The sequence below is a fragment of the Typopeltis vanoorti genome, chromosome 4 (genome assembly GCF_054136105.1).
Source record: "Typopeltis vanoorti isolate ZY-2024b chromosome 4, IOZ_Tvanoo_1.0, whole genome shotgun sequence".
Lineage (NCBI taxonomy): Eukaryota > Metazoa > Arthropoda > Arachnida > Uropygi > Thelyphonidae > Typopeltis > Typopeltis vanoorti.
This window is the reverse complement of record NC_143552.1, coordinates 11,216,631-11,244,190: the sequence shown is the minus strand read 5'-3', so window position 1 is coordinate 11,244,190 and position 27,560 is coordinate 11,216,631. Positions and strand designations below refer to the sequence as shown.

The 27,560-nt window shown below is 35.9% G+C and overlaps 1 protein-coding gene across 2 annotated transcripts in view; it reads right to left on the bottom strand.

Moving 5' to 3' along the window:
• Window positions 1-27,560, bottom strand: part of thoc5 (THO complex subunit 5) — a 514,059-nt gene that overhangs the window by 409,806 nt on the left and 76,693 nt on the right. For both annotated transcript variants that reach the window (XM_090391636.1, XM_090391637.1), the window contains exon 3: window positions 17,827-17,937. In XM_090391636.1, coding sequence (XP_090247762.1) covers window positions 17,827-17,937 — 111 coding nt within the window. The remainder of the gene's footprint in view (window positions 1-17,826; window positions 17,938-27,560) is intronic.

Genomic DNA, 27,560 nt, shown 5'->3' with positions numbered 1-27,560 from the left:
CTTGGCAAGGGACCAGAAAGAGAGACTGCCATTTGAGCAGGAAGGAAGTGAGTTTGCGGTATCTGGTACTTTCAAAGTCTGACTCTGACTTGATGATTCTTTTACAAATGTTGCAGGCTGCAGTACAGGTGAGCAGCTGGAGTTTTGGTCTTGAGCCATTCATGGTAAGCAGAGATTTTTTCCCTTTACAGTATTGGCAGACTTCTTTGAGAACCAAGGCTTGAATAATGGCTGAGAATTGGGAGTGGAATAAGGGATGAAAGCCTTCATTCCTGTGAAGATGATTTCTGTTATTCGATCTGAGCAGGTGTTTGGATCAGAAGAACTGAAGCAGCAGTCAGATCATGGGAAAGAAGAATAGAAGTCATGGCAGTCTTCCTAGTTGGCACCCTTGTAGTGCAAAAGGACATGAGACTGTGAACTGGTGGCTAAAGGTTGTTCAGTGGCAGAGACTTGTATGAAGTTGTGATCCGAGTTGCCAAGAGGAGAGCTGACAAAAACAGTACACTTGGAAGGGGAGCTAGTTAGGAATACGTCAAGCAAGCACAGAATGACAGCCCACTGTGATGATGAAATACTGCCAGCATTAAACCAGTATCCTTCAAACAGAAATGGCTATTAAGACTCAACTGTTTTCCATCTATCTAAAAAGAACAGGAATCGAGATAATTTAACTCTAATCACCAACCAGTGATGTAGTTTTTATAATTTAACCCCCCCCCCACACACTAAAACAAATGATAACAGTACATTATTCAGGTATAGAGTTCTGTTTTTAAACAGAAGAACTCTTAACTTCTCAACATGTCCCTTCCCCTTTTGCAAAACATGCTTCTGCAAATTAAAATCAAATGCATAATTCAAATCAAGGGAAAAAAACAAACAAACACTATAACAGATTACTAACTAGGTGAGGGTATCAGCATTTTATGCTGCAGTGAAGGAGAGTGTCTCCTCCTTGTTGAACTTGAAGACTGGAATGGCTGAGTTAGCAGATGACCAAAATTTAATTTGACAATGGTAATGAAGACATGACAGCAAACTATGTGATATAGTCCAGGCACACTCCGAGACAAAACAGAGATGTGGCCAGTCACCATGGAAGAGACAGGAACCTCACCACGTAACCTTCCATAGTAAACCATGAAACAGAGAACCATGTTGGATTTAAGCAATAGGGACAAGGTTAGATCCTCTGCAACTTTTGTCTCTTGGAAACATTACAGGGAAGAAGAGAAAGAAACTCAGGAATGTAAGATGGATGTTATGAAAATAGCATATAATGAAGATAACTTAAACCCTCCAGGGTATCTCCTGATCCTTCACGTCTGAAAACCAAGAATCTTCTCTTAAGACTGGAAACTTGGAATGTAAGGACCTTGTATGAAGCTGGGAAGTTAGATAACCTTATACAAGAACTTGAAGCAATGAAAATTGATATTGCTGGTATCAGTGAAGTCAAATGAACTAATAGTGGAAAAATAAACAGAAAGGGCCACAATTATATACCTATGTGGAGACAGTCATAGGAATGGAGTAGCATTTGTACTAAAAAATAAGATTGTGCAATCCTTACTTGGATTTTGGCCAATAAGTGACAGGATAATTGGAGCTCAACCTTTCAATATTTTTATTGTCCACATATATGTACCTACTTCTGATTACCCAGATGAAGATGTAGAATGTTTCTATGAAGACATTCAAAATGCACTAAACAACACTAAATCAGATGACATAACTATCATTATGGGAGATCTGAATGCTAAAGTAGGCTCAGAAAAGATTTCTTCCTGCATGGGAAACCAGGGCCTGGGACATAGAAATCCAAGAGGAAAAAGATTAATACAGTTCTGTGAAGAAAACAATAATAGCAAATACAGAAAAAACAAAAAAACCTAGAAGACTTTACACATGGAAAAGTCCTGGAGACAGCTGTAGGAACCAGATTGACTATATAATGATTAAAAAAAGGTTCCGGAATAACATCTCACAAGCCATAACATACCCAGGGGCTGATATTGGATCAGACCACAATCCTGTAGTCATAAAAGCAGCAATAAAATTAAAGAAAACAATGACACCTCTAGACATAGAAAAATATGATCTTGGCTCCCTTAAAAATCATGAAATTCAAGATAAATTTTTAAAGGAACTGGCACAATCCACTGCTGTTAATGTTCCTGATCCCACCAAGTATCCTTACCCTAAAGATGAGATTGAGGATAGATGCCAGAAATTTAAAGACTCAAAATAAAAAAGGCAGTAAAACAAAAAATTCCCAAATCTGAGAAGAAAATGAGTAAACCCTGGATGAATAACAAGATACTGAAAACGATGGAGAAAAGAAAGAAACACAAAATAAAAGTCCTGAATACAAGAACTTAAACAAGGAAATCAGGAAAGAATGTGGAAATGCAAAAGAACTATGGCTCAACAACAAATGCAAGGAAATTGAATTTCAGGACAAAAAGCACAAAACCAGAGAACTTCATGAAAAACTTAAGGTGCTAACTAACAAATCTTGCAAAAGGGTAGACTCTCATTGCATTGAAGATACCAGTGGAAACATCCTAATGGAGAAAGACAAAATAAGAGATAGATGGGTAGAGTATTCAAAGGAACTCTACAATCATGATAGAATAGATAAGCCAATGCAAGAAGATTTGGAGAGGCCTACTATTCTTACCTGGGAAGTAACAAATGCCATTAGGAAACTGAAACCAGGAAAAAGGTCCAGGAATGGATGGAATTATGGCAGAATATCTAAAGGCTATAAGATCACTGACTGACATATGTAACAAAATATACGAAACTGGACACCTGCCAAAAGATTTTAAGCACTCAACGTTCCTACCAATACCTAAAAAAATCAAGGACAATCAAATGTGAAGAATACAGAACAATCAGTCTGATCAGTCAGATAGCAAAAGTTATGTTATATATCATCCTAGAAAGAAAAAAACATAAAATCAAAATGGAAATTAATGAAACACAATCTGGTTTCCAGTAAAATAAAAGAACTAGAGAAGGACTCTTCAACATTAGAACTATTATGGAACAATATCTGGAGAAGCAGAAAGAATTCTACTTATGTTTTATTGACTACACAAAGGCCTTTGACAATATACAACATGAACAACTAATCAAATCCATCAGAAATTTAGGAGTAGATGGTAAAGATACCAGATTACTGATAAATCTATATTGGGAGCAAACTGCATCAATAAAAATATCAGGAGAAATCTCTGAGGAATTCCAAGTAAAGAAGGGTGTCAGACAAGGCTATGTTCTTTCTCGTATATTGTTTAACCTCTATATTGAAAATATCTTCCAGCAATTAGAAGAATTTAAAGGAGTCAGCATAGGAGGCACAGGAATATAAAGAACTTAAGATATGCAGATGATACAGTACTGCCAGCTGAAAATAAAAAAGATCTTCAAAACCTATTAGAAGAGACACTGAAGCTAAATGAAAAATATGGACTTAATTTCAACTTCAAAAAAACCAAAACCATGCTAGTAATAAGAGAAAAAGGGAAAATACCTGATATAAATATTAAGATCAGAGGAAATACTTTAGATCAAGTAGAGAGTTATATATATTTGGGTCAACTAATTACAGAGAATGGAAAGTGCGATAAGGAAATATTAAGAAGAATAGAAATTGCTAGATCAACCTTCATTAGCATGAAAAACATTCTGACCTCAAGGGAAATTCACACAAAACAAGAATTAGGCTGTCCAAATGCTACGTATGGTCAACACTACTATATGGAGCAGAAACCTGGACAATATAAAAATATTGTGAAAATAAACTAAAAGCCTTTGGGATGTGGATCCTCAGAAGAATTCTTAGTCCCATTGACTGCCAAAAAACTAATTTAGAAATATTAGAGATGACTGGAGAAGATAGGAATCTGTTGAAAACCATTAAGAAAAGGAAAACCACCTACCTTGGTCACATAATAAGGCATGAATCCCTAAAAAAAACATTTCTAGAAGGAATGATAGAAGGAAAAAGAAGAAGAAGAAGAAGACAGAAAAACAGAGGAAATATTAAGGACTGGACCTTTTTTGTCCTATGAAGAATGCAAAAGAGAAGCAGAAAACTACACATGGTGGAAGCTCATGGTAGGCAACCTCGTGGAAGGAGATGACATATGACAAGATAAGAGATTCACATGACTTGGAGAACTTCCAGAGGCATTATTATTATCTGAGACCTTCAAGGAGTAAATCATCCAAACCAGTGGTCATACCTTCCCTTAAATTCATTCACACTAGATGCACTCACTACCCCTAAAGGCAAATTATTCCACTCACTCACTGCTCTGTAAGAGAAAAACTAAGCTCTTACCCCTTTCTTGACTGTGAACAAACTTAACTTCCATGGATATCCCACTGTTCTCTCCCACCTTTTATATAAAAAAAAATTTCTTCAGACGATATCCTATAACACCCATTCAAAAGTTTATAGACCTCTATCATATCATCCCCTCTTTCTCCTGTTAACCAGTCTGTAATCCACATACTCTCAATCTGGCCTCATAATCTAAATCCCATAATCTGGATATAATCTTTGTAACTCTTCTTTGCAACCTTCCCACAGCTTCTTTATCCTCTTGGAATCCAGGAGAGGTCTTATCAAAGCCTTAAAAAGAGGCAAAATGACTTCATTATCCTTGTCAAGGTTTGCTTCAACATCACAATTATTCTCTAAGTCGTATTTGCAACTTTTGCTATGTGACCTATGAACTTCAAATTCCTATCCACCAATATGCCAAGATCCCTTTCCTCATCAGTTTCTTGTAGCATAACCTCGCTAATATAATATGCTGCTGGAAATCTAATCACGCCAAAGTGCATAACTTTACACTTACTAACATTGAATATAATAAATTTAGTTTAATCCTTTATCCAAGTGTGAGCAAACAAAGTTTGCACCTGAAAGTATCTTCAGGACTGGGGTAAGGTAGTACAACAGTCTGGGTAGTGGCTCTTCCCTTAATGCATAACATTATACATATCCGCAAGGAGATGTGTTTTGCATTATGGAAGATACTGAGATAGGAGTGATGTTAGCTTGCTCCACCTTTGCAACGAGTTGACCGGTGTTGTACTACCTTACCCCAGTCATGAAGATACTTTCAGGCGCAAACTTTGTTTGCTCACACTTGGATAAAGGATTAAACTAAATTTATTATAGTCTAACCAAGTGAAAAATAAACTACTTACATTAAACATTATGTATGCCCTGCCTATCTTCACATCATCAGCAAACAATTGCACATCTGATGTTAGATCCTGCCTGACGTCATTAATGTATAGATTGAACAATAATGGCTCAAGGACTGAACCCTGAGGTATACCATTGGTCACCTTAAATCTGGCACAGATTCACACCCACTGTATACTGCTTTTTGATATCTGTCTGTCAACTATCCCCTGTCCAAGTCAAGTTTAAATTCCAATCCTATATTCTCCAATTTAGGCAACAGCCTTTCATGTGGTATCATATCAAATGCCTTAGAAAAATCCAACATTATCATGGTGCATCCATTCTGTTTATCCAACTCAGCTGTAACATTGTTATAAATATGAGCAAATTAATAAAACATGACCTTCGTTTAGTAAACTCATGCTGCTCCTTGCAGAGTATAGCTTGTTTGTCTACCCATTTCTGTATGAATGCTTACCAAAATCTTTACTACTACTACACCAGAGATACTGATAGGTCAGTAGTTAGACATCAGTTTTTGCACCATCTTATACAATGGAACTATCATACATTCCTTCCATTCATGTGGTATCGTTCCTGAGCTGAGATTCAAGTTATACAAACATGTGAAAGGCCTAGCCAATTTGGTGAATATTCCTTTAACAAATGGGATGATATTCCATCTGTCCCTATAGACAAATTCTTATCTAGGTTATACAACAGCTCTTCAACCTCATTTTCATGAACCTCTAACTCTTCATCCAATGTAGGATGAAGAGTTAGAACATGGTGTATGCTCCATGGTGTATACAACATGGTGTATGCACCATGTTACATACACCTGGTTGATATATCTTAGCAAAGTGAGCACTCCTTAATTGAACAATCTCATTAGCTTCAGACACTTGAGTACCATCTGCATTCAATAAAGTTATTGTTTCACATTCATTCTTTCACTTGCAGCATAAAAATAAAATTCTTTTGGATTGCCTTTAGCTTGCATGGCCAATTTCTTTTTGCACTCCGATTTAGCTTTCTGCACAATACTAGTTACTTTTCTGACGAGAGCTTTCTATATTTCATAACTCCTCTCACTCTTATTCTCACAATATTCTTTCCATATGGATTCTTGTCAATCTCTTGCTTAATAAATTTGCACATCCATTTCAATCCCAACTTATTTATTCTTAGAACACTAGGGATGAACACTAGATACCTAATTACTACATAACAGCATCAGATGTGAAAATGATTTAACACATTTATCATACCAAAGAGACTTCTCATTACTGTTGGGCGGGCTCAACTAACAAAGCTACAACATGTTAGTTGCAACTCTTATGGTAGAATTTTATTCCTGCTTGTGTGCCCCTTCTGCAATGGGCTGGTGGGCGATTTCACTGGCAAAAAGTTTATACAGCATGGTAGTTGCAACTCTTTTGGTAGAATTTTATTTGAAATTAGCATTTGTGATCTGTCTTAATGACATGAAAATTTCAAATGTAATCAAAGAAACACTTGTTTCATGTAATTGAAAATTCGGATAAATGTTAGGACAACTGTTTTTAGTAAGATGTGTTTGGCAGTATAACAAACTGTTTTGCTTGGGTCTATGCTACATGGTTTCTACAGGACATGTGATTCATTAGGTAGTGTCATTTTTCTCTAATTGCACTATTGTTGACAAATATATTACACAGATTGCATATGTCTCTGTAATTCAGTGATACAATAAAACTTGTTTTCTTGCATTTGCAGTAAAGTGGCTGTTGGGAAGGATGTGTTGTTCACTATATAGGGACAGCTGCTTCCAGTCTTCAGATAGTATACCATGTAGGGAGTAAAAATTTATCTATTCCTAACTGAAAATGAATCCTTCTATATTCTATAATAAAAGAAGAATGCATCTGATCAAAGCCAATAAACTAGAAATATATGTGGGAAATCCACATGTTCTCATGATGACTTTCCTAAGCCTCTATGTCCAAAAAAAAAAAAAAAAAAAATGCATCTGGTAAAGATTGAATTTTCGAAGATATAGTAAATAACTCAGATGATTTCAATCAAGTATTGTATTTACAAAGCATTTCCTCATCTGATAAAGATATTTCACAAAATAAGGTTTCTGAATTTTCAGTTTCAAACTGGATTACCAGTAAGTAATGTAGCAGTACTGGTTCAGGAGTACAAATAAAGAAGATGAGATACTTTTACCACTTGATGCAGAAAATCCACCCGCAGTGTACTCTGCGTTCTAACTGATGGTGTAATGAAAATTATGGTAAGAGAAAGTAACAGATATGCAGGTCAGTGCTTATCTACAACTCAGGATTGTGAAACTCCAGGTAGACATGAATTCCAAGAAATGGATACCCACACCTAAAGAAGAAATATTTTGGATTAGTAAGGATTATCCCTTGGTTCCTATTGAGGCTGCCTTTTGAATGAATTACCACAGAATAATAACAAAAAATATAATTCTGGGTTAGCCCTTCATTTCTCGAATACCAATCATAACATTAAATGGGACAAAAGTTCAATGCCATATTTAGAGGAAGACTTTCGTAACCGAAACTTCAAAGAAGCTACTGTGGTAATCCATTCAAAAGACAGCCTCAATAGGAACCAAGGGATAATCCTTGCTGACATATGGAAAACCCTCATAACATCACTTAGCACACCAGAATTCAACTTCACTGCAAATTACAGAACGTACTTGCATAACAATGTCTGACATCACACACGCTCCATGCATTTGATGTAACGCATCTTTTGAATTTGTATAACATTTAGTACTCATTTATGTTTCTTTCTTGACCTGTTTTAAGCTGTTTTTTTATCATCATATATATGCCCAGATGAAGCCAACAGTCAAGTTGGCAAAACTAGTCAGCTCAATTTGTTATTAAAATCTTCGGCCAATATATCCCAGTCTAATTTTATTATTGAATTAAAGTCAGTGGTCGAAAAAACTAGAATTATAAACAATAACTCTTCTAAATGCAGATGCCATGAAGAAGCAGCCAATATTCAACCAATGAGTGCCCATTTTGTTAAAAGCTATCAACCCTGGTGTATGCAACATTGAGCTCACTGCTACCTCTTCACTGGATGAAGAAACTCAGGTGTATGAGGAATTAGAGCTGTAGCACAAACAAAAGATGAAGCCAACAGTCAAGTTGGCAAAACTAGTCAGCTCAATTTGTTATTAAAATCTTCGGCCAATATATCCCAGTCTAATTTTATTATTGAATTAAAGTCAGTGGTCGAAAAAACTAGAATTATAAACAATAACTCTTCTAAATGCAGATGCCATGAAGAAGCAGCCAATATTCAACCAATGAGTGCCCATTTTGTTAAAAGCTATCAACCCTGGTGTATGCAACATTGAGCTCACTGCTACCTCTTCACTGGATGAAGAAACTCAGGTGTATGAGGAATTAGAGCTGTAGCACAAACTGAATAAGAATTCAGCAATAGGGACTGATGGAATATCAGCATGTGTGCTAAAAGAGTGTTCAGCTGAACTGCCTATTCCTTTGACTAGGCTGTGAAATGGGATGACAATGAATCTTGCTTTGGAATGAACAGCATGGATTTACTAAGAGAAGGTCATGTTTTGCTTGCTCACATTCTATAATAATTTTACCACTGAGTTAGACAAGGGGACTGGATACACCTTGATACTTTTGGATTTTGCTAAGGCCTTTGACAGAATACAGCATGGAATACTGTTGCATAAATGGAAAATATGGAATTGAATTATAAACTTCTGGCATGGATAAGAGGATGGCTCACTGACATATTGAAAAGTGGTATATGTGTGTGGTGGGGGGGGGGGAATCCGCAAGATTCAAGGTAACCAGTGGTGTGCCTCGAGGATCAGTCCTTGGTCCACTGTTATTCAATCTGTACATTAATGACATTTGGAAGGATTTGACATGTGACATACAGCTATTTGCTGATGGTGCAAAGATGAGTATGGTAATCTGGAGTGCTGCTGATATGCAGTACTTGCAAAATGATTTGAACAGGCTGAAATTGTGGGCATGTGTAAATGGGCCATTTCAATGTTAATAAATGTAGTCATACACTTTGGTGTGATTGTCCAATGTCACATTACATTGGTGGGATTATGCTTGAAGAAATTGATGAGGCTAGGGATCTCGGAGTTTCAGTAGACAGGAAGTTGAAGTTTAAGGGTCATATGGCAAAAATTGTAAATACAACTCAGAGAATAATTGCAATGCTGAAAACAGTAATGCAAGCTTGAGTTCCAAATAAAAGTTGACTACGTGCTGGTACGAGTGCGCCAGTATTGAACAGAGGCAATATGTGCATCAGAAAGATTGAAACTTAGGGAGTTATTGATATGGGAAGAATCTAACGCAATTTCTCTGGACTCGACAATCTTTCTTTCATGTTTGTCATAGCACACATGGATATTAGAAGTTTGTGTCTAGTCCACAATGTGTTGGCGGCCTTCATCTGAGTTAACGGAGAAAGGAACGTGGCTAGAGAGAGCACTGGCTCTAGTCCTGTTGTAGGAAATATCTCTACGGTGTTCTTCCAAACGTAGAAGGATGGATTTAGCAGTTTGGTCATAGTATGGCTTTCCACAATAACATAAGATCTTGTAGACCCCTGGAAACTGAGTGGGAAGATGTTTCTCTTTAGGTTTACTAAGTATGGAGCGAAGTTTTGGGAGCATAGTTAAGCAAGTTCTGAAGTTAAATTTCTTGAGAATTTTAGCTAGTTTTGGTGAAAGAGAGCTGATGTAAGGCAAAGAAATAAAGGCTCTGGGGGAAGAGGGATCTTCAGAAGCAGTTAAGTGACAGAGAGAAAGAAATTTTTCAATTTTATCTGGAGAGAAACCATTATTGATAAAAGTCTTTTTAAGAAAAAGGAGTTCATTTTCAATTTCTGTTTCTTCTGTTAGTAAAGATTTGGCTTGGTGTGCTAAGGTAGAAATAATACCAAATTTTTGCAGAGTGTAGTGATGGGAAGAAGCATGAAGGTATCTGTCAATATGAGTAAGTTTTCCAAAAATTGAGATTTTAATACTTTCAGAACATCTGGTAAGCTTCAGACCAAGAAAGGGGAGGTAGTCATCGGATTCCAGTTCATAGGTAAAAGAGATTTTTTTCATGAAACTTGTTTAGGTGGTCCAAAAATAAATTGAGGTTGTTGATACCATCTCCCCAGATGAGGAATATATCGTCTATATAACAATACCAAAATTTTGGTTTAAGGGGGAAGGAGTTAATAGCTTTTTCTTCAAAATCGTTAAGAAATATATCTGCGAGAATTGTAGAAAGTAGACCTGAGTTTTGTAAGTAGAGCTAATTGTTATATTTGAAGTATCCTGACTTTATGCAATGGGAGAGTAAAGCAAAGAGTTTTTTGGATAATTTGTTCTTAAGAAGATTAAGGACTTCTCGAGCAGGAACATTTGTGAAGAGAGAGAGAATATCGAAACTAGCCATTAAATCTGGTTTTTTAAGTTTGATGTCCTTGATGCAAAGTCAGCAGAGTTTTTAATATGAGAAGAGGAAATTCCAGAAAGATTTCTTTAAAAAGTTGCAAGGTACTTAGAAAGGTAGTAGGTAGGTGAGTGTATCCCTTCAACTATTGTTCTAAGCGGGACGTTTGCCTTGTGTATCTTGGGAAGACCATATAATCGAGGGATTAAAGGATGAAGTGATCTAAGTGAAAGACGAATGTTTCTTGGTAACTCCAAGGTGGTTTTTAATAAATTATTAGTCCTATTGTGTAATTCAATTGTAGGATCACTGTTAGGTTCAGAGTAAGTATCACTGTTTAAAAGTTCCAAAATTTTATTATGGTAATCAGACTTGTCTAAGATGACAGTCGCATTTCCTTTGTCAGCAGGTAGAATCACAATGTCATTATTATTTTTTAAATACTTAATAGCTGCTCTTTCAGAGTAAGAGATGTTGTCTGGAGGTGGTCTAGCATGATTTATGGTGAAAATGGCTTCTATAAGAAGGAGGTTAGCTTCTTTGATTGGTAATAAAGATGCTGCCTTTTTTATCTTCGTTAAGAGTTGTTCTTTAGGTATGGAGGTAGGAGCAGTGACAAAATTAAGACCTTTAGCAAGTATACTTTCTTCTGCCAAAGACAGTTGGTGGGAAGAATTATTGATAACTTTTTTCAAAAAGGTAAAATCAAAATGAGAAATTTGGCAGTCTTGCATATATTTAAGAGAATCAAAATTTCTGATTAGGTTAATTTTATTAGAATTCTGAATTTTAGAAGCTTTAAGAGTGCTAATTTCTTTTAAATGGTTCCAAGATGAACTTTCTACAGAATGAGATAAATGGGTTTCAAAATAGGACTTCTTCGAGAAATAAGTGGCAAGACAACATTTGGTTTCAAAAATGCGTTCCCATAAAAGTTCCAGTTTGGCTCTGTGGTAAATTCTTTCAGCTTTAGCGGTTTTTATGGATTTTTTAAAGTTAAGGAAGCATGGAATAATGGAATTGCACTTACATTTTTTTAGAAACAGAAGTCTGTTAATGTATAATCCAATAGTCCTGAGAGTCTTCTGATATTCTTTGATAAGTGAATTTAATTCCTCGTCGTCAGGAAAATTGATATTGTGATTATTCATTTTTACTCGGTAGAAAATATTATAAATTATTTTAAATGACTGATACCGAGAGATAAAGAGATGACATGGTCAATTTAAAAAGATACTACTAGTTTACTAGTTTCATTGAATGGATCAACTTCTTCAGGTATCACAATCAAATAAATATACAAAAAATAACAGACTTAAAATTGCATTAACAGTACATTTTGAAAACAGTAATGCAAGCTTGAGTTCCAAATAAAAGTTGACTACGTGCTGTCACGAGTGCGCCAGTATTGAACAGAGGCAATGTGTGCATCAGAAAGATTGAAACTTAGGGAGTTATATGGGAAGAATCCAATGCAATTTCTCTGGACTCGACAATCTTTCTTTCAAGTTCATCATATCATGCATGGATATTAGAAGTTTGTGTCCAGTCTACAATGTGTTGGCAGCCTTCATCTGAGTTAACGGAGAAAAGAACGTGGCTAGAGAGAGCGCTGGCTCTAGTCCTGTTGTAGGAAATATCTCTATGGTGTTCTTCCAAACATAGAAGGATGGATTTAGCATTACGTTTGGAAGAACACCGTAGAGATATTTCCTACAACAGGACCAAAGCCAGCGCTCTCTCTATTAATTATTATTATTATTATGTAACACCTCCAGGGAGTCCAAAGACTCATTGAGGGAGGACAGCTATTCTACAACTCTCCGTCTCTACCACTCCATCAACCGCAACTACCTTCATCATCTACACCAAGGCCATGTACCACCGCTCACCACTAGTATTTTCACTAACATCCATGACCATGGCGGGATTCGAACCTGCAACCTTTTGGCTGGAAAGCGGATATGCTAACCACTCAGCGAACCAGGCCAGCAACGTTCTTTAGCCACGTTCTTTTCTCCATTAACTCAGATGAAGGCCGCCATCACATTGTGGACTGGACACAAACTTCAAACATCCATGTGTGCTATGATGAACTTGAAGAAAGATTGTCGAGTCCAGAGAAATTGCGTTAGATTCTTCCCATATCAATAATTCCCTAAGTTTCAATCTTTCTGATGCACACATTGCTTCTGTTCAATACTGGCGCACTCATGACAGCACGTAGTCAACTTTTATTTGGAACTCAAGCTTGCATTACTGTTTTCAAAATGTACTACTGTTTTTTTGGACTAGTACTATTAATGTCTACTCTGGCAATGACATACACCTTAATGGAGTAGCGCTTGTCCTAAGTAATAGAATCGCAAAATTTCTACAGGGATATTGGCCCATAAATGACAGAATCATAACAGCCAAAATAACTGCACAACCATTCAACCTGTATATTATCCAAGCATATGCACCAACCCAAGATCAACGAGATGAAGAGTTGGAACAATTTTATGAAGACATCCAAACCGCAATCTCCAGTGCTAAGTCAGATGATGGGCAACCTAAATGCAAAAGTCAGCTCAGAAAAAAATCTCATTTTGCATGGGAAACCAAGGGCTTGGAATCAGAAATGAAAGAGGTGAAAGATTAATTCAATTACGTGAAACCAATGACCTAATAATTACCAACACACTGTTTATACATCCTCCCAGAAGACTACATACCTGGAAAAGCCCTGGGGACATCTATAGAAACTAAATTGACTATATAATAATAAGCAAAAGATTCTAAAATGCAATAACACAAACAAAAACATATCCTGGAGCAGACATAGGATCAGACCACAACCCAGTGATTGCAAAAATCCAAATAAAATTTAAGATACAAAGCCAAACATTCATAAGAGAAACTTATAATTCAGACTCACTTAACAACCAAGAAGTTAAAAACTGCTTTATAAAAGAATTCACAAAATCCCTTAAGTCTGACACCACAACTTACACAGAAAATAGAACACCAATTGATGAAATTATTATTATTATTATTCCTGACACCTCCAAGGAGTCTGAAGAAATTAACATGAACTGGCAAACATTCGATAATAGCATTAATGAAGCAGCTAAAAATACACTCCCAAAATTAAAAAGGAAAAGGAATAAATCTTGGATGAATGAAAAAATACTGACATTGATGGAACAAAGAAAAAAGTTAAAGAACAAACCTGAATATAAAAGCATGAATAAAGAAATAAAAAAAGAATGCAGGAAAGTCAAAGAGAAATGGATTAAATATAAATGTATAATATAGAAAACCTTGATAGAAAACAATGAAGCAGAGAAATGCATGAAAAGATCAGAGAAATGACAAGCAGGACAAATACAGCAAACCATGCAAGTGTCATTAGAGACTCAAGAGACCATATTCTAATGGATAAAAAAGAAATCATGGAAAAATGGATTGAATACACAAGGAAATTATATGAACAACAAAGAAATGATATTCCTGAACAGATTGATTTAGAAGGACCATCCATTTTACTCTGTGAAGTTGAAAATGCCACCAGAAAACTAAAACCACATAAAGCTGCAGGAATAGATAACATCTTGGCAGAATGGTTGAGGGCTCTCAATGAAGGAGGACTGAAATTTCTAACAAAATTATGCAATAAAACATACGAGACTGGATTTCTACCCAGAGATATTAATCATTTAATTTTCGTTCCAATTCCCAAAAAAACAAAAGCTACAAGATGTGAAGAGTTCAGGACAATTAGCCTCATCAGTCAAGTATCAAAAGTCCTTCTATACGTTATTCTTGAACAAAATAAAAGAAAAATAAACATAGAAATAAATGATACACAAAGTGGCTTCAAGGAAAATGTAGGTACAAGAGAAGGTATTTTCAACGTCAGAACCATCATAGAAAGATATCTAGAAAAACAAAAATATGTGTACCTCTGATTCATAGATTACAAAAAGGCATTCAACAATGTCCAACATGAACAATTAATTGAAATTCTTTCAAAAATAGGCATGGATGGAAAAGACATTAGGCTATTAACTAATCTTTACTGGGAACAGACTGCATCTTTGAGAATAAATAGAGAGACCTCAGAAGAATTCCCAGTTCAGAAAGGTGTGAGACAAGGCTGTGTCTTTTCTCCAATTCTCTTTAACCTGTACACAGAAGAAATATTTAATAAAATTAGTAACCAAAAGAATCACTGTAGGGGGGGGGGTAGAAATATTAATAACCTAAGATATACAGATGACACAGTTCTTCTAGCTGAAAACAAATATGACCTCAAAACTCTTATAGATGAAACCCTCAAGTATAGCGAACAGTATGGCCTCAGTTTCAACTTTAAAAAGACAAAAATCATGATATTTTGGTATTTGGTATTTTCTTTTCAGGAGAAAAGAAAATACCAAAAATATGCATCAATATAAAAGGAAATAAATTAGAACAGGTGCAAAAATACATATACCCCGGACACTTGATCACAAAGAATGGCAGGACAGAAGATGAAATTAGAAAAAGGATTGAAATTGCAAGGTCAACTTTCAACAGTATGAAAAATCTACTAACATCTAGAGAATTAAATCTGAAAACAAGACTAAGAATCTCCAAATGCTACATATGGTCTACATTATTATATGGAGTAGAGACATGGACACTCTCCAATCTGAGTGTGAAAAAACTGGAAGCCTTTGAAATGTGGATGCTGCGAAGAATTATGAGAATATCACGGAAAGACAAAAAAAGACAAATGAAGAGGTACTAGAGATGGCAGGCGTAAACAGGAGCCTGATGAAAGAAATTAAAAAGAGAAAAGTCAGATATTTTGGACATATTCTGAGAAACAGCTGCCTACAAAGGACACTTCTCGGAGGAACTGTGGAGGGAAAGAGAAAGAAAGGAAGACAAAGACTGGAGTGGACGAAAAATATAGAAGACTTGGCCTATCTCTCATATGAGGAATGCGGCAGAGAGGCACAGAATAGGACATGGTGGAGACACATGGTAGTCAATCTCCTGGAGGGAGAAGACACCTGACAGGACAGGACTGTTAATGCAATTTTTAAGTCTCTGTTACTTTTTGGATATTTCTTTGATTGTGATAGCTGAAGAAGTTGATCCATTCAACGAAACTAGTAAACTAGTAGTATCTTTTTAAATAAACCATGTCATCTCTTTATCTCTCGGTATCAGTCATTTAAAATAATTTATAATATTTTCTACCGAGTAAAAATGAATAATCACAATATATATATATATACATTTTTTTAAATAAGTGAGGAAATTACTGACCTTTTATAGCTATCTTACATTAGCTACTTTGGTGTTTTTTTTTTAAAATTGCCTCTGTTAATGTTTAATTGCCATTCTGGGATCTTTTACTGACAATGCCTATGATACTTAGGTGAAAATTGTATGCTAATAAAGTATTTTACGTGAGTTATCCTCCAGTGTTATAATTCTTATCAATGGTCTACTTCTTCGCTACCTAGAAGTTTACCAGTTAATCAAGGACCACCAGTATGGATTCTGCCAATCCAAATCCACAGCTGATTTCTTAGCCTACATCACCTGCCAGTGGACATGTGCCATGGAAAGGTTCAGAGAAACGTGTGCTGTTGCCCTTGACATTTCCAATGATTTAGATCATGTATGTCATCAAGACCTGCTTTACAAACTGTCTTCCTCTGGTTTACCTGCCACTGTCTATAACTGGATAGCCAGCTTCTTCCTCTCTGATCATTCACTGAATGTCATGGCACCCTCTCTTCGAGTTTTACCACCAATGAATGAGTGCTAATTATCCAATTAACTTCCTGAAACTTTATTTATCTTTCTCCCTAAGATATTATGATTCAACCCTACAGGTTATAGGTTTCTGGGATTCAAATCTACAGGTTATAGAATAGATATTCGCATCCACTTGGGTGCAGGTAGACAGATCACAAATATTTCAGAGAAAGGAGCCCTGTGCCTCAGAGCTCCTTTTTCTCATCTCTTTCTCTTTACTCATGTACATAAATGACCTTTCAATCAGTGCAAATCATATCCATAGCTTTACCGAGGATAACGCTCTTCATTCATCCTACTCCTTGGACAAATTATGTAGTTCCCAGGCATCATTTACATCAAGATCATCTACAACTGGTGCCTTAAACACTCATCTCCAAACTATCTTTCAGTGGGACAAGGATAACCTAGTCACCTTCAATGCTGCCGAAATGCCATCCTGCCTTTTCTCTCACAAAAGGGATTTCAGCTCACCTTCCCTTATCCTCGGTAATAATCACATCACTAGACAGGATAAACTATCTCTTCTTGAACTGAAATGTGTTTGTGCCAACCTCTCTTGGCACAAACACATCCCATCAACAGATTTCTTGGCTTCTAAAAAATTAGGTTCTGTTTCAGTTCAAGAAACTATTTTACATCCACCCAGCTAATAAACTTTCTTAAAAATTCTTGATGCTGTCCAGAGGAGAGCAATTTGGCTCAAATGATCCTTTCCACACAGGCTCACTTCATCTCACAGATGAAGTTCTTCAGTTCTGCATCTCTTCTAAGGTACTTCCATGGTCATTGCTCCAGTGAATTGGCAAGCATCATTCCTCCACTTGCTGTTAGGCCTGTTAAAACAAGAACAGCAGCTGCCCAACATCCCTTTACAGTACAACTGCGAACTCACCGAACGTACTTCTCCTCTTCTTCATTTATTCTGTTTACCTCTGTCCTCTGGAACAGCATTTCTCATGATGTGTTTCCCAACAGCTTCAACCTACAGCTCTTTAAGAAGAATGTGAATAGGTTTCTTCTTTCTCCATCCTTATCTGCACCTTACGCACCGCACTGATGTGCTATCCCACATATCTCATGTGTCAGATAAATATTTTTTTAAAAAAAGTCAAGATAGGTACACAATTGTTTATTTGCAGTTCACCATAATGGAAAATCTGCCTTGTGTCCTGGCTTCATACTTATTTTATGAAGATTGAAATTAAAGTTGTTTACTTATAAAACAGCAGCAGAGTACACAATTTATCTATAATAAATGATACATAAGTATTTATTTTACATGTTCATACTAATATTGGGCTAAAAGTTTAGATAACAAACCTCATTTACAGCATCTCTAGCTTTTTTGCACCGATGCTTATCTAATCGGTTCAGTTTCTTCATTGATAAAAATAGCATGTACACTTGCACACGATGTTCACTAATGTCATCCTTGAAAATAAAGCAAAACAAATAAATTAGTAAGTAATCTCCATATTTTTTCATTTTATGCACTGCCTATTTCTCTATATTTTCTATATGTTCCAACACCTCACACAGACATGTAACTGAATAATGTTACATAATTAGCTATTCACATGAAATCAAATTAAACTGAAGTTACATAATTTTATATTTTGATGAAAGTCTTATTTAATTATCCTATCCTTTAGATTAGGAATTTGATTAGAAGTTGATTAGCAAAACAAGTGTTCTCTGCAGGTTGGCTGGAAAATGACCCAGAGGAAGACCAAGATATAGGTGGATTGATACGGTACAAAGTACCTTAGACGATAGAAATATAAGATCTGATAATGTTGGAGTCTTGACAAATAACAGACTGATTTGGAGGAAAATTGTAGATAGGAAGTTAGTAATGATGTAAATTTTTCATATAGTACTATCATATCCTGCACACCCCTTGAGGGTACATGTCAGGAATTTGATGACGATCCTTTAGATTTTTTTCGGCATCCCATTAATTATGACAGCCCTTTCTATTTGGAAAATACACAGAATTGTTACAATTCCAGTAGGGTTTTAAAATCAATTACAGCTTATTTCCAGACTGTTTGTTTTCTGATTTTTTACTGCCATTTTAATGCTCAAAGTAGTCATTTTCTTTACAAAAAAAAAGAAAGCCTTATAAAGTCAAGGAGCTATACAAGCACATCCAGAGAAGGCTTTTACAAACACCCATGCCCACAGTGGGACTCAAACACATGACCTACTGATTGCAGAGTATGTTATCCACTCAAGCCAATCAGGCTGTTATTTATTTTTTTTTTTTTTTAATTTGCATTATCAGATAATGCTAATTTTTTTCAAGATGCAACTACCTGCTTTAGGTGTTCCAAGTGCTCTTTTTCCCTCATTTTGTACTCTTAAGTTAGGTTGAATCCACAAGTAGTGGATTCAACCTAACTTAAGAGTAGGTTGTTTTATACATGTACTGGAACATGTACGCCCAAAATCACCTTGTTTGAACTGTTTCTTCTGGGGGGGGGGAATTTTAAAATGGCCACTTTGAAGTAATATAACTATGCAAGCATATAAATTTCAAATTATCGGAGATGGATATAAAGCAAAATTGGTCCTATTCTGTTATTTCCATCAATTCAGCCTAGACAATCTTTTGGAGGGAAAGAAAAAAACTGCAGTTTTGTTGCAACTTTCAGCACATTTAGTGCAATCACCTATCAATATTTTTTTTTTTTTTTTTAGGTTCATGAGTGGTGTTGTCATGTTACAATAGCAAATGAGAAAAAAGGTAAATGAATGTTTAAAAATTACAAAAAATAATAATAACATTTATGTACAAGCACATAATGTGTTGAACATCCAATCAGAAGAACTATTATCTGCTATTTAACTATTTTTACAATTCATAACTTTACTTCAATTTCAAGAGAGAGAGAATAACATTTTGATAACTAAAGTGATAAAATAATATTATTGTTTGTAAGTTAAGTAATATGCAGAATATAGAAACTATATAAAGTTCGGCGAGTCCAATATGTAGAGTCCTTCTCTCATAATGTAGAACAGTAATACAGCTTCTAGGAGCTGGGTTTCATATTATGGGTAAATACCAAGAATAGTGATCGGAGCTTGCTCCACCCTTACTATGAGTTGCCTCAGTGTTGCACTACCAAATGGGTTAGGTGTTGCATTATCCAGGTATTTGCTTATGCTTGGACTCGCCGAACTTTATATAGTTTCTATATTCAGCAAGAAACTCTTTCAGTTTCTTTTTCGGCTATGAAACAATATGGGATGTAATATCCCTTAACTTAAATAATTTCACTTCACCAAATTGAAGCCTTTAGCTCTTCATATAATTAGTAATATTATTGTGTTTAAAATCTGAAACTGTTATCAGTGATTGATTGAAATACATCATAGTAGTTTATGCTTTTCTGCGAGTTTGATAAACCATTTGAAAGAAAGTTTCCTACTTTGAAAAAATTATTTTAGTGATGGAATGTCTGCTCAATATAAGAACAGAAAGAACTTTAACCTGGCTAAGTACAAAAATGATTTTGGTTAATTTGCAGACTGGCACTTTCTTGCCAAGTCACATGGTCCATATGATGGTGCTGGAGGTAACCATTGAACTGTTCATCACAAAGGCTGACTTGCAAAGGTCTACTTGAAAGCTACATGCTGTCATCATCCTAGATTTTTTTTGCTTATATTACAGACTCTTCTTTCTATTGCCCTTTGGGTTATTATTAGGGTTTGTTCTTCCATTTTTTTTTTTTTGTTGTTGTTGTTGTGTTCCATGTCTTGCTACTGCAAGTCATTGTTGGTAGAATAATGTTACTACATTCTAATGTTCTAGCAAGATTTCCTTGATGGACCTGTGATCTCAGTTTCTCCATGACTGCAGATCACAAAGATGCCAACTTCCTCTATGCTGAGCCAATCTCCTCCATTTCCTTCCTATTGATTTTAATATAGGATCTTCCTATTTCTTAGGTGATCTACCATGTTTTCTTTTTATGTATCTGGGATACCAGTCCGTATTCTTGAAGCTCATCCATTATCATTCATACTTGCTATATGTCCTGTCCACCTATTTTTTGTTGACATAGATAGCTTCTACCACATCTTTGAATCCAGATTTTTTCCTTATTTAAGTGTATATATTATGTGTGTTTTTTTTTTTTTTTTTGCTTATATTTCCCTTTGGATGGTTATTAGGGTTTGTTCCTATTTTTTTTTTGTGTTGCATGCCTTGCTACTGTAGGTCACTGCTGGTAGAATAATACTGTTACTATGTTCTAATGTTCTAGCAACCTTACTGGTAAAAAAAAATTTTGCATCCAGTGAAGACAAGCTGCTTAAAGAAATATTTCGAAAAAAGCAAAAAAAATGGACAACATGAGAATACATTACAGCTATATCTCACAGTTTAGTAAAAGTTGCTCCCACCACTATTCTTCAGAGCGTTTGAAGCTGTTGCGGACATTCGAGCATCAAAGCTTATTTCACTATGACAGAATGATTGTCTACTGTGTTTATGATAGTAACTTTTAAAATTATAACTCACTTTCTATAGAACTGCTATTAAAATTGACAAGATCATATACTGTGGAAAAATAAATTATACATTATAAATTATAAGTTGCGAGTCCTAGTTATTTCCATACTATGTAGATTTGCATATAAATTCTACATAAATTGTTTAAACAAACTTATGTTCGTTAAAAAAAAAATTAAAAAAATAGAATAAGATAATATTAACAGAAATTAACAAATCAGGCAAAAAAAAAAAAAAAACTATTTCAGATATGTGGCAAGTAGAAGCAAGAATGATCATGGTAAGAAGATGTTAATGGGTGAAAACAGTGGAATAGCAACTGTTGCAGAGGATACAGTTCATGTATTCAGTGAATAGTTTATAAGGATATTTCATCCTCATCAGGGTGAATGGCCTCAAGTAGAGGCCATTCACCCTGATGAGGATGAAATACCCTTTTCTGAAATACCATTCACCCATTTCCTCTACACTTGAGCTTCTCATGAAGCTCAAGTGTAGAGGAAATAGGAAAGGGTGGCTTGTGAGTGAGCAGGAGGTATATGAGGAATTAAATAAACCTGATGTCAATAAGGCAATAGGATTTGAGGACATATCATAACATGACTTACGGGAATATTCAACATAATTGGCAGTAGCATTGGCATGCCTTTTTAATAAGTCTTGCGACAGCAGATGTACCAAGGGAGTGGAAAGAAGGTATGTGTTCCACTGCATAAAGCTTGTGTTAAGGCTATTACTATAAATTAGAGACCAATCTGTATATCTGAAATTGTGGTTATGGTACTGGAGAGATTAGTGAGAACCAGGATACAGAAAGGGATTGATAACAGCAACTATCAATCTCTATGATTGTCAGTATGAGCTTGTTAAAAGGTGATCATGTTTCAAGTTACTTATATACTATAACAAGGTGATAAATGTATTGGACAAGGAAGATGCATATACAGTGGTATACTTAGATTTTGCAAAGGGTTTTGATAGATTAAACAGTAGCAATTTGCCACACGACAAGCTGTTAAATAAATTAAAATGGATGGAATTGGATAACAGAATAGTGAGTTGGATAGGTAACTGACTGTCAGATAGATATCGGCAAGTTGTGTATGGGGGTGCAGTGTCAGGGAAGAGGCAAGCCACTAGTAGTGTCTGTTTTGGAGCCACTATTGTTTAACATCTACATTAATGATACTGGAACAGTGAGGTGCGATTACTTCACAAGTCGCAAAGTAATCACATTGGATAACTACAGATATAACAAATACACAACTTTTACAGATGATGCAAAACTGGGGAGAATTATACAGAATCAGGCAGATATCAACTTACAGGAGGACTTGAATAGATTGTATGAGTGGGCAAGTGAGTTGAACTATCAGTTCAATATGTCAGTACCTTATGTTGCAAAACATAAGGTACTGAAATTTGGCAGGTGACAGTTGGACACAAAATATATGCTGGATGGGGAAATTTTGAAGGAAGTTGAGGAGATAAAAGACCTGGAAATGGTGGTGGACATGGAGCTGAAGTTCAGAGTCACACTTCACAAGTTTGAAGTTACGTTGGATAATGGCAATGATGCAAAGGTTGGAAGTTTATTCCCCTTGGTTGCAAATTAAATTAAACTAGCCAAGATATTATTTAAATAAATAATAATAACAGAATTAACGCATGTAAAATATTATTTATTAATATAATTTTCACCTGAGTATCACAGGCATCTTCAGTACAAGGTTGAACAATAACTGACAATTCCAAAAGGTGCCACCTAAATAGCTAATGCAAGATAACTAAAAAACATCATTAAATTTCCTAACTTATTAAAAAAAATAACTTACATAAAATAAAAAAAATTAATTAATTATTAATCTTCCTATATTTACCTCTAATCCAGAGAATTTTAATAATAAAGTGATACACCTTTTTACAATGGGAAGTATATGACCCCTGCATTAATTCAACCTCGGTATTTCTGAGTTTGGCTCCCAATGATGAGACCTCAATAAAGGTCTCTTCAGTGGTCACTACCCAAAACCAGTCTGGTGGTGACCCTTCCCATAATGCATAGCATTATACATGCCTAAAAGTGTAAGTGTGCACGTGCCTGCATTAATGTGAAGTCACTAGCTTCGATATACAAGTACCCAGTTGTAAAAATTTTGTTTGCATATACCTGCAAATTTTGTTTGCATACACTTGGATAAAGGATAAAACAAGAATATAATTTCTTTGCTAGTTTAATTTAATGAAGTGAAGGATCTTGGCATGTAGACATAAAGAGATTAAGGTTCCATTGTATAAGGCCTTATAAAGGGCCACATTGCACAAGTTGTGAAATTCTCACGAAATATGGCAATGATGCAGAGACCCGTGGCATACAGAATAGGTTATATAGATTCCACTATATAAGGCCTTGTTCAGGCCTCGTGTGGATTACCATGCACAGATTTGGTCACCTGGTTTTCATGGTGATGAATGTATGTTAAAAAGGGTCCAAGAGAAGCCTCACAAAGGTAGTAATTGGTCAGGGATTGTTACCAGGTTAACATGGAAGCAATTTCTAACCAAATCGGGGGGGGGGGGGGTAGAACAAGAAGCTATCCCTGGAAACTGTAAAGAAGTTTTATATATATATATATAAATGTTGAGCCCACACACGAGAGGTGGGTAGATCAACCTATAGTACATTAGTACCATGTATGGGTTGGGAAAGAAGCTACTTGCTCACATTAGATTTGAATGACTGTAGATTGTATTCCCTACGGAACACATCAAAGGATATACTGTTCCATAGTGCAGTGGTTGCAGAGATGGAGGAGGAGGAGGAAAAGAAACTTGTTCTGTGGGTTTGAGTGGTTGGTTGTATTTGGGGAGCGATACAGACAGCATATGAATTTGACTGAGTTGGGTAGGGAAATTTTCATCCAGAGGAGATCAAAGTAGGGCAATTCTAGGTTGGGTGATCTCTGGTAAGGTAAGCTGAAGCAGATGTATACACAGATGCCATCCTTGGGTCAAAAGGAGTTAAAGAGTGTGTAGTTTGGAAGGTTCAGATGAATAGTGCTGGAGGGAGGTGAGATCTGAGTTTCTGCCAGAAAGAGTAGGTGGGGTTTGGTAGACTGCAGGTGGTAGTGGACACTATTAAGGTTGGAGTTTAGGCCACGGATGTTGATAAAGTGGATTTGTAGGGTTTTGTGAGTCATATGTTTGATCACAGAGGTTCTGCACGATTCATATGCAGTGCCTCCATACTGGCCACCATGCAAAAACCAAGTGGCGTCACTTGGTTTTTCTACCAATTTAACTTGTCTGTAGTCGATGGTCCAACTGTAGTCACTATTTTGACGTTTTTCTGCAAGTTGTCTTCGAAGTTGGCATCCTTGTCCCCTTTGTGCAATGATAAGTCTGATCAAGCACATACGGGGGATGTTGGTTTAATGCAGCAAAATGTAAGATCTTAAGGTTTGGGAAACATCGATGGGATGCTGCATACTCTATGGGAGGAGTTATACTGGAGGAAGTAGGGGAGACAAGAGATCTGGAGTTGATGATTGATAGAAACCAAATTTAGGGGATGTACAGCAAAGGTGGTAAAGGTAACAGAGGATTGCTGCAACAATGAGAAGGCACCGACGTGCAGAGATAAAAGGGCTATCTTTCCGTTGTATAAGACTCGGATCAGACCACACTTAGACAATTGTTCTCAGATTTGGTCCCCAGGATTTGAAGGGGATAAATTAACTGTGGAAAGGGTACAAAGGCAGATAACAAAGATGGTTTCAGGACTGTACAATGTTAGTTATGAGGATCGGCTGAGGGAATGTGGACTGCAGAGTTTGGTGGAGAAGAAGGAGAGGTGATATGATTGAGACTTTTAAACTGTTGAAAGGTGGTTACAAGGTTGACAATGGGGAGCTCTTTCGCTTGGTTGAACAGCGAGAAGGAGTGATGACAAGAGGTCATCCCTGGAAGATACGAAAGGAAACAGTGAGCAAGAGGGTGAGGAGTGGTTTCTTTGCATGGAGGGTGGCTGAACCATGGAATGCATTGCCTGATAGAGTGGTGAGAACTGTCAATGAGTTTAAAGAGTGGTATGATAGACTTTGTGTTTCTTAGGAGGGACCTCCCCTCGATGAGTCTTGTTGGACTTTGTGTTTCTTAGGAAGGACCTCACACGATGAGTCTTTTGACTCCATGGAGGCCTGGATAATAATAATAATATGTGCGACTAGGGACAAGTGTCTTTGAACTTGTTGTTGATCACTGCTACTGGTTTTGATGTGCTTGTCAGCGAAGAAAATTCGTTCCGTCCTTGCTTTTGTTTGTGGGTCCGAAACGATGGCATCTGATGATATTTTTAGGGTCGATGTCACATTCTTCAGCTAGTTTGATGATGTCTTCTTTTAGTGCTTTTCCATTTTCTTTTCGAAAGTTCAAAATGATGGCGTTGAATTTTTTGTTTCTGGCCTCCATCCAGTTGTGCACTGTTGATGCAATTATTTCATGGAGTTCAATCAAGGGGAGGGTGAACTTGCGTTGCGCCGCTGATCATCAGTTGATTCGAGGTTTCTAAAACCTTGGGTTCTAGTGCACATATTTTGGAGGAAAGAGTTTCGTTCATAACACTGATGTGTTGTTTGAGGCTTTCTATTCATTTGCCTAAATTCAGGAGCTGTTTTGCAGATGGGAGGCACAGCGAACAGAAATAGGGTTGGTTAACGTCGATATATATCTTGTGTGCCGTTTCATCCATTTCTGCGCGGGAAGCATATAACCAGTGGAAGCAGAACTCTCACATTATACCCTTTTTTTTTTGGCTGATATCGGTTTTGCAGCTGCGCAACTTTGTGGGTATGTCTGCAATCTAAGCGAAATAACGCTAGCGAAACACGGGGTACTTGTTTGTCATTGGCTTTTGTTGCCGCCATCTTTGCTTTGTATGGTAGGTATAGGGTGCGCTTGCACGTGGCCAATTTTTAGATCGAAATATAACTGGTTTAATACACTAAAAGTACGTACAGCGTGTGCTGAGGTTATCTGCTTCTTGGTACCTACTTTAATTTGAATGGATAAAAGTAGCGATAAAATGCTGGAGCACTAGTTTATAGTAACTTACTCACAGACGCCACCTGATGGTGATATGAAGAAGTGAAGAGCATGTTCTTTGGATGGAGAGCGGCTAGTAAGTGAATGCATTGCCTGAGTGTATTGTGAATGCAGACATAATGATCAAGTTTAAGGCACAGTTTGATGAGCTTTGTGTGTGATTGTGTACCTCATGCGGAAAGCCTCTGACTCCATAGAGGTCTAACATCAATAATAATAATACTGTAATGCTTTTGTCTTGTAATAGATAAAACTTTATATACTTGTTTTTTTCTTATTTCTTTTCTTCATTTTGTTAGTATTTTGGAATTCAAAAGGATTCATTTTCTCTGTAAACATATACATACCTTATATGTAGTTAGTTTATGATTAACAATGATACAGTCAATTATTGAACTTGTTCCCCTATTATTCCAAGTGTATATATTTTTTTCATGGTGATGATATAAAAAAGTTATTTTTAAATTATTGAAAATGTAAAAGTCTAATAGTTCTTGACTATTATTATTCGTGCAATTTTTTTATTTTGGTAACTCTAGCAGTGTTGTCTCCTGCTATCAATATATAATCACTTTCATTGCATTTACTGTTTTTGTAGTTCCTCATAAACTGTGAAGAATCATCTTTTCTACCTTCTTCAGAAATATATCCCCTATAATATTTGTTTTTAAATTAAATATTTCTATATTTGCTTTTCATTTAACTGTTATAATTTGATCATTTACAAAAGTGCATTTTTGTATTTCATTTTTTTTTCACTTAGAATCAATTATAATGGACACTCTATTCTAAGCTCTGATATTCTGGTCTACTCCACTATATAACATAATATTTATACCTTTTGTTCCCTTTAACTTTTTTTTGTTTGTTTGTGTCTGTTATTGCTATATTATTATTTTGTGTGCGTGTTTTATATAGTTGTTTAACTAATTCCAATTCCTTTGTCATTATACTTCTACATTCTATGTAGCTACCTTTAGAATGCCTGAGAAATCCTTTACCCTTTTCAGGGGTGCGCAGTAGTGTCTGGCGCCTGTGTGCAAAACTTTAGTTGGTGCCCCTATACCCCTCCCCCCAATAAAAAAAAACACTTTATAAAAACGTTATTTTTAATATTTGATGCCAATAAAGTGAGTATTTCATTTTGAATTTTATCTCCTAAATAGGAGGGCATATTTTTAAAGTCAAGATCATTAGCCACACATCACGTGTGTTCCGATATAAAATGATCAAACTTTTCTAACATCTCAATGCATTTTAAAAAATTGCCTTTGTTGTGATCGTAAAGTTTATTACCTTTACCACGAAGAACTAGATTTTGTTTGCCTAAAAACTGTACTACGAAAATTATTCTTTTTATAACTTCATACCAATGTTTCCTTTCATTATCTAAAACCGTTTGCTGCAAATGATCAATACAAGTTTT